At 36.3% G+C, this 14,555-nt stretch overlaps 1 protein-coding gene across 7 annotated transcripts in view; it reads left to right on the forward strand.

Moving 5' to 3' along the window:
- Positions 1-14,555, forward strand: part of AP4E1 (adaptor related protein complex 4 subunit epsilon 1) — a 94,305-nt gene that overhangs the window by 46,245 nt on the left and 33,505 nt on the right. For all 7 annotated transcript variants that reach the window (XM_067746912.1, XM_067746903.1, XM_067746868.1 and 4 more), the window contains 2 exons: positions 2,928-3,051; positions 6,947-7,205. In XM_067746912.1, coding sequence (XP_067603013.1) covers positions 2,928-3,051; positions 6,947-7,205 — 383 coding nt within the window. The remainder of the gene's footprint in view (positions 1-2,927; positions 3,052-6,946; positions 7,206-14,555) is intronic.

The following is a 14,555-nucleotide window of genomic DNA, read 5'->3' on the forward strand; positions in this document are numbered from 1 at the left end:
TAAGGTTGCCCACTCTCACCACTCTTATTCAACATAGTTTTGGAAGTTTTAGCCACAGCAATCAGAGAAGAAAAAGAAATAAAAGGAACCCAAATCGGAAAAGAAGATGTAAAGCTGTCACTGTTTGCAGGTGAAATGCTCCTATACATAGAGGATCCTAAAAATGCTACTAGAAAACTACTAGAGCTAATCAATGAATTTGGTAAAGTAGCAGGATACAAAATTAATGCACAGAAATCTCTTGCATTCCTATACACGAATGATGAAAAATCTGAAAGTGAAATCAAGAAAACACTCCCATTTACCATTGCAACAAAAAGAATAAAGTATCTAGGAATAAACCTACCTAAGGAGACAAAAGACCTGTGTTCAGAAAACTGTAAGACACTGATGAAAGAAATTAAAGATGTTACAAATAGATGGAGAGATATACCATGTTCTTGGATTGGAAGAATCAACATTGTGAAAATGACTATACTACCCAAAGCAATCTAAAGATTCAGTGCAGTCTCTATCAAACTACCACTGGCATTTTTCACAGAACTAGAACAAAAGATTTCACAATTTGTATGGAAACACAAAAGACCCCAAATAGCCAAAGCAATCCTTAGAAAGAAAAATGGAGCTGGAGGAGTTAGGCTTCTGGACTTCAGACTATACTACAGAGCTATGGTAATCAAGACAGTATGGTACTGGCAGAAAAACAGAAATATAGATCAGTGGAACAGGAGAGAAAGCCCAGAGATAAACCCACATACATATGGTCACCTTATTTTTGACAAAAGGAGGCAAGAATATACAATGGAGAAAAGACAGCCTCTTCAATAAGTGGTGCTGGGAAAACTGGACAGCTACATGTACAAGAATGAAATTAGAACATTGCCTAACACTGTACACAGAAATAAACTCAAAGTGGATTAAAGACCTAAATGTAAGGCCAGACACTATCAAACTCTTAGAGGAAAACATAGGCAGAACACTATGACATAAATCACAGGCAAGATCCTTTTTGACCCACCTCCTAGAGAAATGGAAATAAAAACAAAAATAAACAAATGGGACCTAATGAAACTTAAAAGCTTTTGCACAGCAAAGGAAACCATAAACAAGATGAAAAGACAACCCTCAGAATGGGAGAAAATATTTGGAAGTGAAGCAACTGACAAAGGATTAACCTGAAAAAGATACAAGCAGCTCAATATCAAAAGAACAGACAACCCAATCCAAAAATGGACAGAAGACCTAAACAGACATTTCTCCAAAGAAGATATACAGATTGCCAAGAAACACATGAAAGAATTCTCAACATTCAGTGCAGAGGCTGGGTGACTGACTGTCACAGATGCTATTTAAAAGAGGCCTTCTAACCTTGGGATAGAAGGTTAAACCAGATGATTGGAAAGCTTAAAATGAGAGGATATTCTATCTGAAAAGGACCTTAGATTTAGACAGTTGGTTTCCAAACATGATTCAGAATCAGAATCACATAGAGAGTTTTAAAAAAATGATACAGATTTTTGAGACCTACTCCTATACCTTCTGTAAGTATATCTCTGAAAGCCTCATTGTATGTATAAAAAGATACGTGAGAGATTCTGTGAAGTCAGCTTGTTCCTGGTTATCAAATCAGCACTTGGAAACTGCTGACCTAGTCTGAACCCTTTACCTGTTTATTAATTAGCCCATTATTTTTTTATAGTGAACAGTCATATCATTCATTTAGCTAACACACAAGCTAATTTATTTAGTACTCTTTGGATTAGGTGCTGTTTCCTTTGAAGGAGACAGTGTAATATAATGGTTGAGAGTGCAGTTCTGGAACCAGAGTATCTGATTTCTCATTTGCCTCTTTCATTTCTTGTCTTTGTACTCTTCGGTGACTTTTTGGCAAGCTCTTTGCCACAGATTCCTCATTTGTAAGATGAGGATAATAATTACAGAAGTTCACATTTTATTTTCTAAGATACTTTTTATGATTTAAGAAGGTCCTTTGTATTATAATCCAGACAGTCCAAAGAGATAATGTGCCAGTTAGGATTAAGTTTAGCTAAATAGCATATTAGAAAACAGAGAAAGCAGGGCTTTATACAAGGCGGAGGGTTATTGCTCTTTTCCATTAATGAAATCCAGAAGTAGGCAGCTTAGTATTGATGATGGTTTTTTATGAACATAAAAGAGGAAGGGAGAGAGGAAGTTTTTTCTTCCAGGAGGATTCCTCCCAGAAGTTGTACACAAAATGTGTATATAATTTCATTGGTCAGAATTCAGTCACATGGCACAGGAGTCTGGAAATGTCATCTCTTTTCTGGGTGGCCATGTACCTAGCTAAGAATTGAAGGTTCTGTAGCTTAGAAAGAAGAGGAAAGTGGATATCGGTATCTGCTCTACCACAATAACAATATGAATTTTATGGCTCTGATTGAATTCATTTGGGTATACAGACGCAAAGGAATCTGAACCTGGGTAAACCTTGTTCTTTGTCAGTAAGGGGGATTTCACATTGAGGGCTCCATCAGTCCAGTTGGTACAGGAATGTGCCTAAGAGCATTTTGTTAAACAGAAACATGGTCAGGTCTTCATTCATAGTTCATTAAACATTTTTGCATGAGAGCAGCAACTTTTCAGTAGACCTGGTTTATCAATTGTCTTTCCTAATTGAATTCTTTTTTAGCTTTTAAGGGTGGTAAAAAGAAAAATGAAAGACTGTCTTTGATTAACTAATTGTATGAAGACTGTAGTAGAGATTTAATAAATCATAGCTGCTTTATTATTATTGCTATAAATATTTGATTAGATCATTTCCAAAGTCCCTTCCAGTTTAAAAATTGTCACTGGATTCTAGTTTTCTATTATTTTATATTTTGCTTTTTTTCATAATTTTTGCTTTGTTTTAAATATGAACCTCTGTTGTTGTTTTAAAATTCTAGTTCTCAGTTTTGAACCATATGGACTCTCCTTTTCTTCATCTGGCTTCTCTGGACGACAGTCTCCTGCTGGCATTTCTCTTGGTTCAGATATATCTGGGAATAGTACAGAGACCGGGCTAAAAGAGTAAGTTCCTTTCTTAAAATTGAGAACATGGGAGTGTTTAAATGTCTTTACATGTTGAAGGATTCCTGAAAGCTAAATTCTGCATGGGTGGTTGTTTCAGCTGTTTCTGTTTATTGCTCTCGAGGTATTGATAGTGTATAGCCTGTCCTTGTACTTTAAGAGAGCTTGCTTACTTCCAAGACAGTATAGAATGTATACAAGCTTTACACATAGTAATGATGTGTGTGTTATTACTACACATCATGCATACACACACACACACACACACACACACATTTTTAAAGAAATGTATCAGAACTCATATACCCAGTGAGGTGACTGTTCATATCATTCTGCATTCCTCATAATATACTTCTTATAACCATCTCATTGGAAGATTGACGAATATATAGATGAACATAAAGATGATGGACTTCACTTGAGAAAGCTGTGTACTTTGTTCAGAATACTTTCAGCCACCTTTCCAGCCACCTTGAATACTTTCAGCCATCTTTCCAGCCACCTTGAAAATTGGTGATACATTTTTCTAAACATGGAGTCAAATCTTCATCCTTTTTAGGTAAATTTTGATTTTGGAAATATGAATAAATTACTAGAAATATGACTAAGTTAATAAAATGAGATTATGTAAAGTGCCTCATACAACCCAGTACGTAATAAATGATTGATAAATGGTAGCTACTAAAATTAATAATTGTCATTGCTATCATTATTGTTATTATCCAAAAGCTGAATTTACTACATAAAATTAGTAGTCAAGCTGGATAACTTTGGTCAGTATACCAATGTGACATAAAGTAATGAAAATGGCTTTCTTGTTTGTGAAGGAGCTTCTTCTAAGAGTTCAAAAATGTTTTGAGAAATGGCAACATTGTTAGAATAAATGATAAAATCTCAAAGGTGACAACTTTGAAAGATGACATTTGAACAGACTCAGTAACCTTATTTTATGTTAGTCTTTGCATTTGTCAGTCTTCCAGTGATATGGTTATAAGAAGTATTTATCAGAAAAATGACACATAGATTACGAGGAATGTAGAATGATATGCTGATTGAAATGGCATAAGTTCAAAATCTCTTTCTTAGCGTTTTTTTCCTGCTCTGTTGACACCCTTTTCTTTCCCAGATATTTAATTTCAGTATTATAAGCATGGGGAGCAGATACCGTTTGTGAGCATGTGATGGTGGTGGTGATAGCAATTAAGTGCCTCAAACAGGGAATAGAGGGGCAAGGGAAGGAGAGACAGAAACCCTCCAAACCCAGGGAGGAAGCGTAGTCCCTTTTGCCTGCACAACAGATGATGGCATCTGCTTTTTTAGTATTGAACTAGGATCTGGGGGACTTGACAGGGCCTTGTAAATCCTGTATGTGTACATGTACTACCCTCAGAGAAATGACATCTGGCAAAGCTGCTCAGGAATTATACATATGCTGGATTACCATGAAGTGCAACATGAGGGATGAATTTAAAATTTCTTTCCAAAGAGGACCACAGCTCACACATTATTTCAGATTAGGAACCTAAGTGGTAATTGGTGAGGTGTATCAGCTTTAGAGAGATGATCATTCTTCTGCAGTCTCTGGCAAGCTGAGAATAACGTGGGGCAAGCCCAATTTAGCATTTCTTACCTTAAGCCCTATTACAGAGCAGCACCCTACCACAAATGGGAATTTCTAGAGCTCAAAGTACATTCCTAATCTTTTGAAGATTGCTTGGCCATAATCTACATCTGTGTTTGAATGGTCTGATTAAAAACAACACAAAGGTATACCGTATAAAACGATGAATTATAATATTATTGTTGTCAAAATCCAGGCAAAGATGACTTATGTTTAAAAATTTTTTATGTTATGTTTCATATCATAAAGAGGCATATTTTGTGTATGAAATGGTTTTATGCTGCTCTCTTATTTATCTACCTCCTTTTTAGACTTTCTGTATGTAATGCATGACAGTGAAAATTTATGTTGATAATAGGCATGTATTCAGGCTCCTTTTTCTTCCCCTTCTCATTTTTGCCTGTTATTGTGGGTTGAATTCCCTGGGGAGTGCATTCCAAGATGGAATTTAGCATGCAGAATATTAAGGAGTGCCCTTGGCATCAACAACTGTGGAAGGAAAGGAAAAGAAGAGGGTTTGGGCAGAGGAAGAAGTTAAGCAATGCAGTGCCAGCAACAGTGTCTGCTGACCCCATAGGAAGCTCTGAAGCTAGAATGGCCCATCTGAGCTGTCCTAAGTTAGGCTAAAATGGGTGGCCAGGACTCTATACTTCTGTTCATCAATTATTGGATATGGGCTGCCCTGGAAAAGGGCATGATCTGCAACTGAGGTGACTCTCTGCAACTGAGGCAAATCCCTAAGGGTGCTATGCTCCTAACAGCTGCGCCAACAAAGTCCTTCATTGAAGGGGGATCTGGATGGAACATCCCAGGGTCTACCACACCTGCCTTTTTTTAGTTAAACTAATATTTGAATCATTTGGGGAGTTGCTCTTTTTTATTCCCCCCCGCCAATAATTAAAGGATATGTTTTGGTAAACAGGGTTACAAAAAACACTGTAATCCTGCTGTGGGCATTCATGAATCCTTTTGAGTTGTTGCTGTTGAGCATCCTAGAAGTGCTGGGGTCATTTTAGGGGTTCCCCTGATGACTTTTTTGTCTGCTCACACAAGATCAACCAGTTTTCTTCTAAGAGGTTTGATAGATAACTAACAGTTTTTTTTGAACTTTTTAGAAAACTCTTTTGGTACCTGAAAGAAAGGAATGAATGAAGATATTTGTAAAGGAACATTCAACAGTAAAATTCATTGAGTAGGCATGGACTAATTCCCTATAGGGCGTTCTTTATTAACATTAGACTTTCTTTTAGCCAGTTGGTACTTAATAGCATTAGTTCTTCACTCAGTATGAAGTATAATGATCTGTTTTTGTTTCTGGCATACTACAGAAAATCAAACTGACCATGATTCCAACAAATTAAAATGAAATAATAGTACAGATATTTCTGAATCCTTCTTTTAGATTCATTTCACGATCTGCCTATCTTGTAGTACAAATTTTAAAAATTCAGTTTTGGATCATGAGAGGGATACTTAAATGAGCCAGTGCCAAGGACACATGGTTCTTATATGAAAACAGTAGAGGCAGTCTTTGGTTATTTCAGCCTGCACTTACGATTCACAGCGGTAGCTTTTGGGACAACAGTAGGTGAGACCTAATTCTAATCACAACTTTATTCTTTTTCATCTCAGGTATAAGAAAACTCCTAACCTTCATGCTTTTTCCAAAAATACTACTGTTTTCTTCTACAGATCAAACTTCATTCATTTTTATAAGTGTACATTTATAATAGTTGAAAGTGTAGCTTGTGCTCACATTAAGAAAACCTTGTGGATTAAAGGTAAATTTACACACAGGAGTAGATTTGAATGATTTTTTTTTTTTTTTGCTCTCAACAGGATTTTATGTAGTGAATTTATGTAGTGTTAATTCCTTCACTGAGTGATTATAGGTATGAAACTTATATCATTTCTGATCTTTAACCCATCAGAATTAAAGGTATTTTTGAAAAGTCAATAGGTGAAAGGAACTGATTTACAGTAGTTCTATTTTTGGACATCTTATTCAAGGAATTAAATGAAAATTAAATAATCTGAAATTTTTAACTAAGTCTAGAGTTCTGTTGCCTTAAATCTTTTGGCTGGAGAGTTAGGGGAGGTTGGCTATAACTAAAATAAAATCTAAAGATCTAGGTTTTATTTCTGGCACGTAGAATATAATATGAAAGCTATTTCTAAAAGGTCATGACAATGATGTGTTTTTAAAAACGCCTCAAGAAGGTAAGTATTTAGCAATTATTTAAATTGACTTGATTTCATTATCAATCTCCTTAGGACAAATAGCTTGAAGCTGGAAGGTATAAAGAAATTGTGGGGGAAAGAGGGCTATCTTCCCAAGAAGGAAAGCAAAACTGGTGATGAAACAGAAGCTCTGCCAGTCCCTCAAGAGAATATAATAATGGAGAATGTAGATCAAATTATAACAAAAAACGATCAATCTCAAGCCCTTACCCAATCTAAAGAAGAGAAAGAAAAGCAGCTGCTGGCATCATCATTATTTGTTGGGCTAGGATCAGAAAGTACAATCAATTTGGTAAGTAGTCAGTTATATTCCTTTGAGAATCTGTGTTCCCTGTTTTGAACAAAAAAACTGGCCCTACAAAAGCTCGTGACTGTTATCTATACACATGGTAGGAATGGCTTCCCCAGCTCCAGAGCCACCAGTGACATACCTTTTATATTCCTGAAAGAGAAAATCTAATTGGCTCAGCTTCAGTCAGGTATTCTCTTTAGTCCAGTCAGCTGGGGCAAGAGTCCGGGTCCAAATTAAGTTAAAAATATGACTATGTGTATTCTCACCCCCATTGGTGGAGAGGACAGGTCTCAGTGGAAAGGGGACTTGATGGAAATATTACCAATAGTAATAGTTCAACAATATTGATATGTCTATGGAAAAAGTACTTCTTAAAATGGTATTTTTAATAGTGAAAAAGAGGCATCAATTTTGATATCCTAACAGGAGAATTGGTACATAAATTATATTAGCTCTGATTATTACTTCATCATTAAAAATGATAAATATTGCATTGTAAAATTAATACTTATTAAGCAAAAAAAGCAGAATATGAAGTTTTACTTATACCTTGCTTAAAACTGTTAAGTAAAAGTATATTGAGGTTGAAAGGAATTATACAAAAATGAAAATTATATTCAGACATGATTATTATTTTCAAAACTTTTTATGCTGATATATTATTCTCTTAGTAAAAAAATAAAAAACTGGAGTGAAGGACAAGTGCTATTTTTGAGTATCTGAGAATTCCACATGTAATTTCCTGTTTGGTGGGCAGATGATCCCACCTAGTGCAAAACTGTGATTCTTCAGTTTTACATCATCATAATTCTTTCATCCTCCATTTCCCTTGGTGGAATTTCCCTTCATCTCTGTCAACACTAGGCCAGTCTGTAGGCTACACTCTTTGCCTGTATCTCTTTCTTTTCCAGACCCCACTTTTTTCACTTGATATTCATTTCTGAGAAAAAGCAAATTCAGCCTAAAAGTATTACTAAGTATCTTAATGCTGTTTCAGTCAGCATTTGTAGTTCAGCAGCAGAGTGACTGATTTTGGGTCTTTGAGCTGTTCCAGCAGGCTGTGCTGAGGGTACCAGAGAATGATCTGGCACTGATAGGGCAAGTTCTCAGTGGTCAGAGTGCATCAAGTTCAGAGTGCATCCAGGCTTATGGAGCCCTGATTTGTGAACCTTATTGCTGGTGTTGAAGGATTCCTGCCTTCTCAACGAAGTGCATAGCTTTCACTTAGAGTATTTCCCTGGACAACATTCAGGGTGATAAATTAATTACCAGACTTTTTTGTGGTGGGCTTGAAATCAGAAATGTAATTAGGATGTTTTTCTATTTAAGTTAGGTTAAATCCTTTTTTGGTTACCCCTTTACATTTTTCTTTTCTCCTCAGCTATCGCTAGAATAGTTGAAAAAAAAAAAAGAGGTTATTTCCCTGTTTTATGGGGCCATGAATTCTGTGAGGAGCTATAACTCAGATGGCACCTTGCAGAAAGGCGGGGAAGCAAATAATTACATAAAATTAGCATGTATTCTCTTACCCCTCATCCCCAACTTTTCCTCTCTCACTCAGGCAAAGCAGACAGGATTGGCACTGGATATGCTTCATCTGTATCATAAGTCCTTCTGCATGGCTGCTTCTCTCTAGCAGTCCGATTCTCTTCTGAGTTTCCTAGTGTTTAAAGTTCTCAGTTACATAGATCTAGGCTGTATTGAGTATTTCATTTTAACTAGCTTTTAGGTCTGTGGTCCATTTTCAGTTAATTTTTTTACATAGTTCACTGTAGGGGTTAAGGTTTTTTTTTTCTCTTCCCATCTTTGCCTTTTATTTCACCGTCATTTAAAAAAGTATTTTCTCTGGGCTGTGAACCTGAGGTTGACTGTTTCTTTCTTTTTTTTTTTTTTTTACATCTTTATTGGAGTATAATTGCTTTACAATTGTGTGTTAGTTTCTGCTTTATAACAAAGTGAATCAGTTATACATATATATATGTTCCCATATCTCTTCCCTCTTTCGTCTCCCACCCTCCCACCCTCCCTATCCCACCCCTCTAGGTGGTCACAAAGCACCGAGCTGATCTCCCTGTGCTATGTGGCTGCTTTCCACTAGCTGTCTGTTTTACGTTTGGTACTGTATATATGACCATGCCACTCTCTCACTTTGTCACAGCTTACCCTTCCCCCTCCCCATATCCTCAAGTCCATCCTCTAGTAGGTCTGTGTCTGTATTCCCGTCTTACCCTTAGGTTCTTCATGACATTTTTTTTCTTAGATTCCATATATATGTGTTAGCATATGGTATTTGTCTTTCTCTTTCTGACTTACTTCACTCTGTATAACAGACTCTAGGTCCATCCACCTCACTACAGATAACTCAATTTCATTTCTTTTTATGGCTAAGTAATATTCCATTGTATATATGTGCCACATTTTCTTTATCCATTTGTCCGATGATGGACACTTAGGTTGCTTCCATCTCCTGGCTATTGTAAATAGAGCTGCAGTGAACATTTTGGTACATGACTCTTTTTGAATTATGGTTTTCTCAGGGTATATGCCCAGTAGTGGGATTGCTCTGTCATATGGTAGTTCTATTTGTAGTTTTTTAAGGAACCTCCAAACTGTTCTCCATAGTGGCTGTACCAATTCACATTCCCACCAGCAATGCAAGAGGGTTCCCTTTTCTCTACACCCTCTCCAGCATTTATTGTTTCTAGATTTTTTGATGATGGCCATTTTGACTGGTGTGAGGTGATATCTCATTGTAGTTTTGATTTGCATTTCTCTAATGATTACTGATGTTGAGCATTCTTTCATGTGTTTGTTGGCAATCTGTATATCTTCTTTGGAGAAATGTCTATTTAGGTCTTTGCCCATTTTTGGATTGGGTTGTTTGTTTTTTTGTTATTGAGCTGCATGAGCTGCTTGTAAATTTTGGAGATTAATCCTTTGTCAGTTGCTTCGTTTGCAAATATTTTCTCCCATTCTGAGGGTTGTCTTTTGGTCTTGTTTATGGTTTCCTTTGCTGTGCAAAAGCTTTGAAGTTTCATTAGGTCCCATTTGTTTATTTTTGTTTTTATTTCCATTTCTCTAGGAGGTGAGTCAAAAAGGATCTTGCTGTGATTTATGTCATAGAGTGTTCTGCCTATGTTTTCCTCTAAGAGTTTGATGGTTTCTGGCCTTACATTTTAGGTCTTTAATCCATTTTGAGCTTATTTTTGTGTATGGTGTGAGGGAGTGATCTAATCTCATACTTTTACATGTACCTGTCCAGCTTTCCCAGCACCACTTATTGAAGAGGCTGTCCTTTCTCCACTGTACATTCCTGCCTCCTTTATCAAAGATAAGGTGACCATATGTGTGTGGGTTTATCTCTGGGCTTTCTATCCTGTTCCATGATCTGTATTTCTGTTTTTGTGCCAGTCCCATACTGTCTTGATTACTGTAGCTTTGTAGTATAGTCTGAAGTCAGGGAGCCTGATTCCTCCAGCTCCGTTTTTCATTCTCAAGATTGCTTTGGCTATTCAGGGTCTTTTGTGTTTCCATACAAACTGAAATTTTTTGTTCTAGTTCTGTAAAAAATGCCAGTGGTAGTTTGATAAGGATTGCATTGAATCTGTAGATTGCTTTGGGTAGTACAGTCATTTTCACAATGTTGATTCTTCTAATCTAAGAACATGATATATCTCTCCATCTATTTGTATCATCTTTAATTTCTTTCATCAGTGTCTTATAATTTTCTGCATACAGGTCTTTTGTCTCCTTAGGTAGGTTTATTCCTAGATATTTTATTCTTTTTGTTGCAATGGTAAATGGGAGTGTTTTCTTGATTTCACTTTCAGATTTTTCATCATTAGTGTATAGGAATGCAAGAGATTTCTGTGCATTAATTTTGTATCCTGCTACTTTACTGCTACAAATTCACTGATTATTTCTAGTAGTTTTCTGGTAGCATCTTCAGGATTCTCTATTATAGTATCATGTCATCTGCATACAGTGACAGCTTTATTTCTTCTTTTCCGATTTGGATTCCTTTTATTTCCTTTGCCTCTCTGATTGCTGTGGCTAAAACTTCCAAAACTATGTTGAATAAGAGTGGTGAGAGTGGGCAACCTTGTCTTGTTTCTAATCTTAGTGGGAATTTTTTCAGTTTTTCACCATTGAGGATGATGTTGGCTGTGGGTTTGTCATATATGGCCTTTATTATGTGGAGGAAAGTTCCCTCTATGCCTACTTTCTGCAGGGTTTTTATCATAAATGGGTGTTGAATTTTGTTGAAAGCTTTCTCTGCATCTACTGAGATGATCATATGGTTTTTCTCCTTCAATTTGTTAATATGGTGTATCACATTGATTGATTTGTATATTGAAGATATATTTGTATATTGAAGAATCCTTGCTTTCCTGAAATAAACCCCACTTGATCATGGTGTATGATCCTTTTAATGTGCTGTTGGATTCTGTTTGCTATTATTTTGTTGAGGATTTTGCATCTATGTTCATCAGTGATATTGGCCTGTAGTTTTCTTTCTTTGTGACATCTTTGTCTGGTTTTGGAATCAGGGTGATGGTGACCTCGTAGAATGAGTTTGGGAGTGTTCCTCCCTCTGCTATATTTTGGAAGAGTTTTAGAAGGATAGGTGTTAGCTCTTCTCTAAATATTTGATAGAATTCTCCTGTGAAGCCATCTGGTCCTGGGCTTTTGTTTGTTGGAAGATTTTTACTCACAGTTTCAATTTCATTTCTTGTGATTGGTCTGTTCATATTTTCTATTTCTTCGTGATTCAGTCATGGCAGGTTGTGCTTTTCTAAGAATTTGTCCATTTCTTCCAGGTTGTCCATTTTATTGGCATAGAGTTGCTTGTAGTAATTGCTCATGATCTTTTGTATTTCTGCAGTGTCAGTTGTTACTTCTCCTTTTTCATTTCTAATTCTATTGATTTGAGTCTTCTCCCTTTTTTCTTGATGAATCTGGCTAATGGTTTATCAATTTTGTTTATGTTCTCAAAGAACCAGCTTTTAGTTTTATTGATCTTTGCTATTGTTTCCTTCATTTCTCTTTCATTTATTTTTGATCTGATCATTATGATTTCCTTCCTTCTGCTAACTTTGGGGTTTTTTTGTTCTTCTTTCTCTGATTGCTTTAGGTGCAAGGTTAGGTTGTTTATTCGAGATGTTTCCTGTTTCTTAAGGTAGGATTGTATTGCTATAAACTTCCCTCTTAGAACTGCTTTTGCTGCATCCCATAGGTTTTGGGTCGTCGTGTCTCCATTGTCATTTGTTTCTAGGTATTTTTTAATTTCCTCCTTGATTTCTTTAGTGATCACTTCGTTATTAAGTAGTGTATTGTTTAGCCTCCATGTGTTTGTAATTTTTACAGATCTTTTCCTGTAATTGATATCTAGTCTCATAGCATTGTGGTCAGCATTCCTGTAATTGATATCTAGTCTCATAGCATTGTATCATACCTGATACAATTTCAATTTTCTTAAATTTACCAAGGCTTGATTTATGATCCAGGATATGATGTATCCTGGAGAATGTTCCATGAGCACTTGAGAAAAATGTGTATTCTGTTGATTTTGGATGGAATGTCCTATAAATATCAATTAAGTCCATCTTGTTTAATGTATCATTTAAAGCTTGTGTTTCCTTATTTATTTTCATTTGGATGATCTGTCCATTGGTGAAAGTGGGGTGTTGAAGTCCCCTACTATGAATGTGTTACTATTGATTTCCCCTTTAATGGCTGTTAGTATTTGCCTTATGTATTAAGGTGCTCCTATGTTGGGTGCATAAATATTTACAATTGTTATTTCTTCCTCTTGGGTTGATCCCTTGATCATTATGTAGTGTCCTTCTTTTTCTCTTGTAATAGTCTGCTTTAAAGTCTGTTTTGTCTGATATGAGAGTTGCTGCTCCAGCTTTCTTTTGATTTCCATTTGCATGGAATATCTTTTTCCATCCCGTCACTTTCAGTCTGTATGTGTCCCTAGGTCTGAAGTGGGTCTCTTGTAGACAGCATATATATGGGTCTTGGTTTTGTATCCATTCAGCCAGTCTGTGTCTTTTGGTGGGAGCATTTAGTCCATTTACATTTAAGGTAATTATCAATATGTATGTTCCTATTCCCATTTTCTTAATTGTTTTGGGTTCGTTATTGTAGGTCTTTTCTTTTTCTTGTGTTTCTTGCCTAGAGAAGTTCTTTTAGCATTTGTCGTAAAGCTGGTTTGGTGGTGCTGAACTCTCTCAACTTTTGCTTGTCTGTAAAGGTTTTAATTTCTCCATCAAATCTGAATGAGATCCTTGCTGGGTAGAGTAATCTTGGTTGTAGGTTTTTCTCCTTCATCACTTTAAATATGTCCTGCCAGTCCCTTCTGGCTTGCAGAGTTTCTGCTGAAATATCAGCTGTTAACCTTATGGGGATTCCCTTGTGTGTTATTTGTTGTTTTTCCCTGCTGCTTTTAATATGTTTTCTTTGTATTTAATTTTTGACAGTTTGATTAATATGTGTCTTGGCATGTTTCTCCTTGGATTTATCCTGTATGGGACTCTCTGTGCTTCCTGGACTTTATTAACTATTTCCTTTCCCATATTATGGAAGTTTTCAGCTATAATCTCTTCAAATATTTTCTCAGTCCCTTTCTTTTTCTCTTCTTCTTCTGGGACCCCTATAATTTGAATGTTGGTGCATTTAATGTTGTCCCAGAGGTCTCTGAGACTGTCCTCAGTTCTTTTCATTCTTTTTTCTTTATTCTGCTCTGCAGTAGTTATTTCCAGTATTTTATCTTCCAGGTCACTTATCCGTTCTTCTGCCTCAGTTATTCTGCTATTGATCCCTTCTAGAGTATTTTAAATTTCATTTATTGTGTTGTTCATTGTTGCTTGTTTCCTCTTTAGTTCTTCTAGGTCCTTGTTAAATGTTTCTTGCATTTTGTCTATTCTATTTCCAAGATTTTGGATCATCTTTACTATCATTATTCTGAATTCTTTTTCAGGTAGACTGCCTATTTCCTCTTCATTTGTTAGGTCTGGTGGGTTTTTACCTTGTTCCTTCATCTGCTGTGTGTTTTTCTGTCTTCTCCTTTTGCTTATCTTACTGTGTTTGGGGTTTCCTTTTTGCAGGCTGCAGTTTCGTAGTTCCTGTTGTTTTTGGTGTCTGTCCCCAGTGGCTAAAGTTGGTTCAGTGGGTTGTGTAGGCTTCCTGGTGGAGGGGACTAGTGCCTGTGTTCTGGTGGATGAGCCTGGATCTTGTCTTTCTGGTGGGCAGGTCCATGTCTGGTGTGTGTTTTGGGGTGTCTGTGGCCTTATTATGATTTTAGGCAGCCTCTCTGCTAATAGGTGGGGTTGTGTTCCTGTCTTG

This window comes from Pseudorca crassidens, chromosome 1 (genome assembly GCF_039906515.1).
Source record: "Pseudorca crassidens isolate mPseCra1 chromosome 1, mPseCra1.hap1, whole genome shotgun sequence".
Classification (NCBI taxonomy): Eukaryota; Metazoa; Chordata; class Mammalia; order Artiodactyla; family Delphinidae; genus Pseudorca; species Pseudorca crassidens.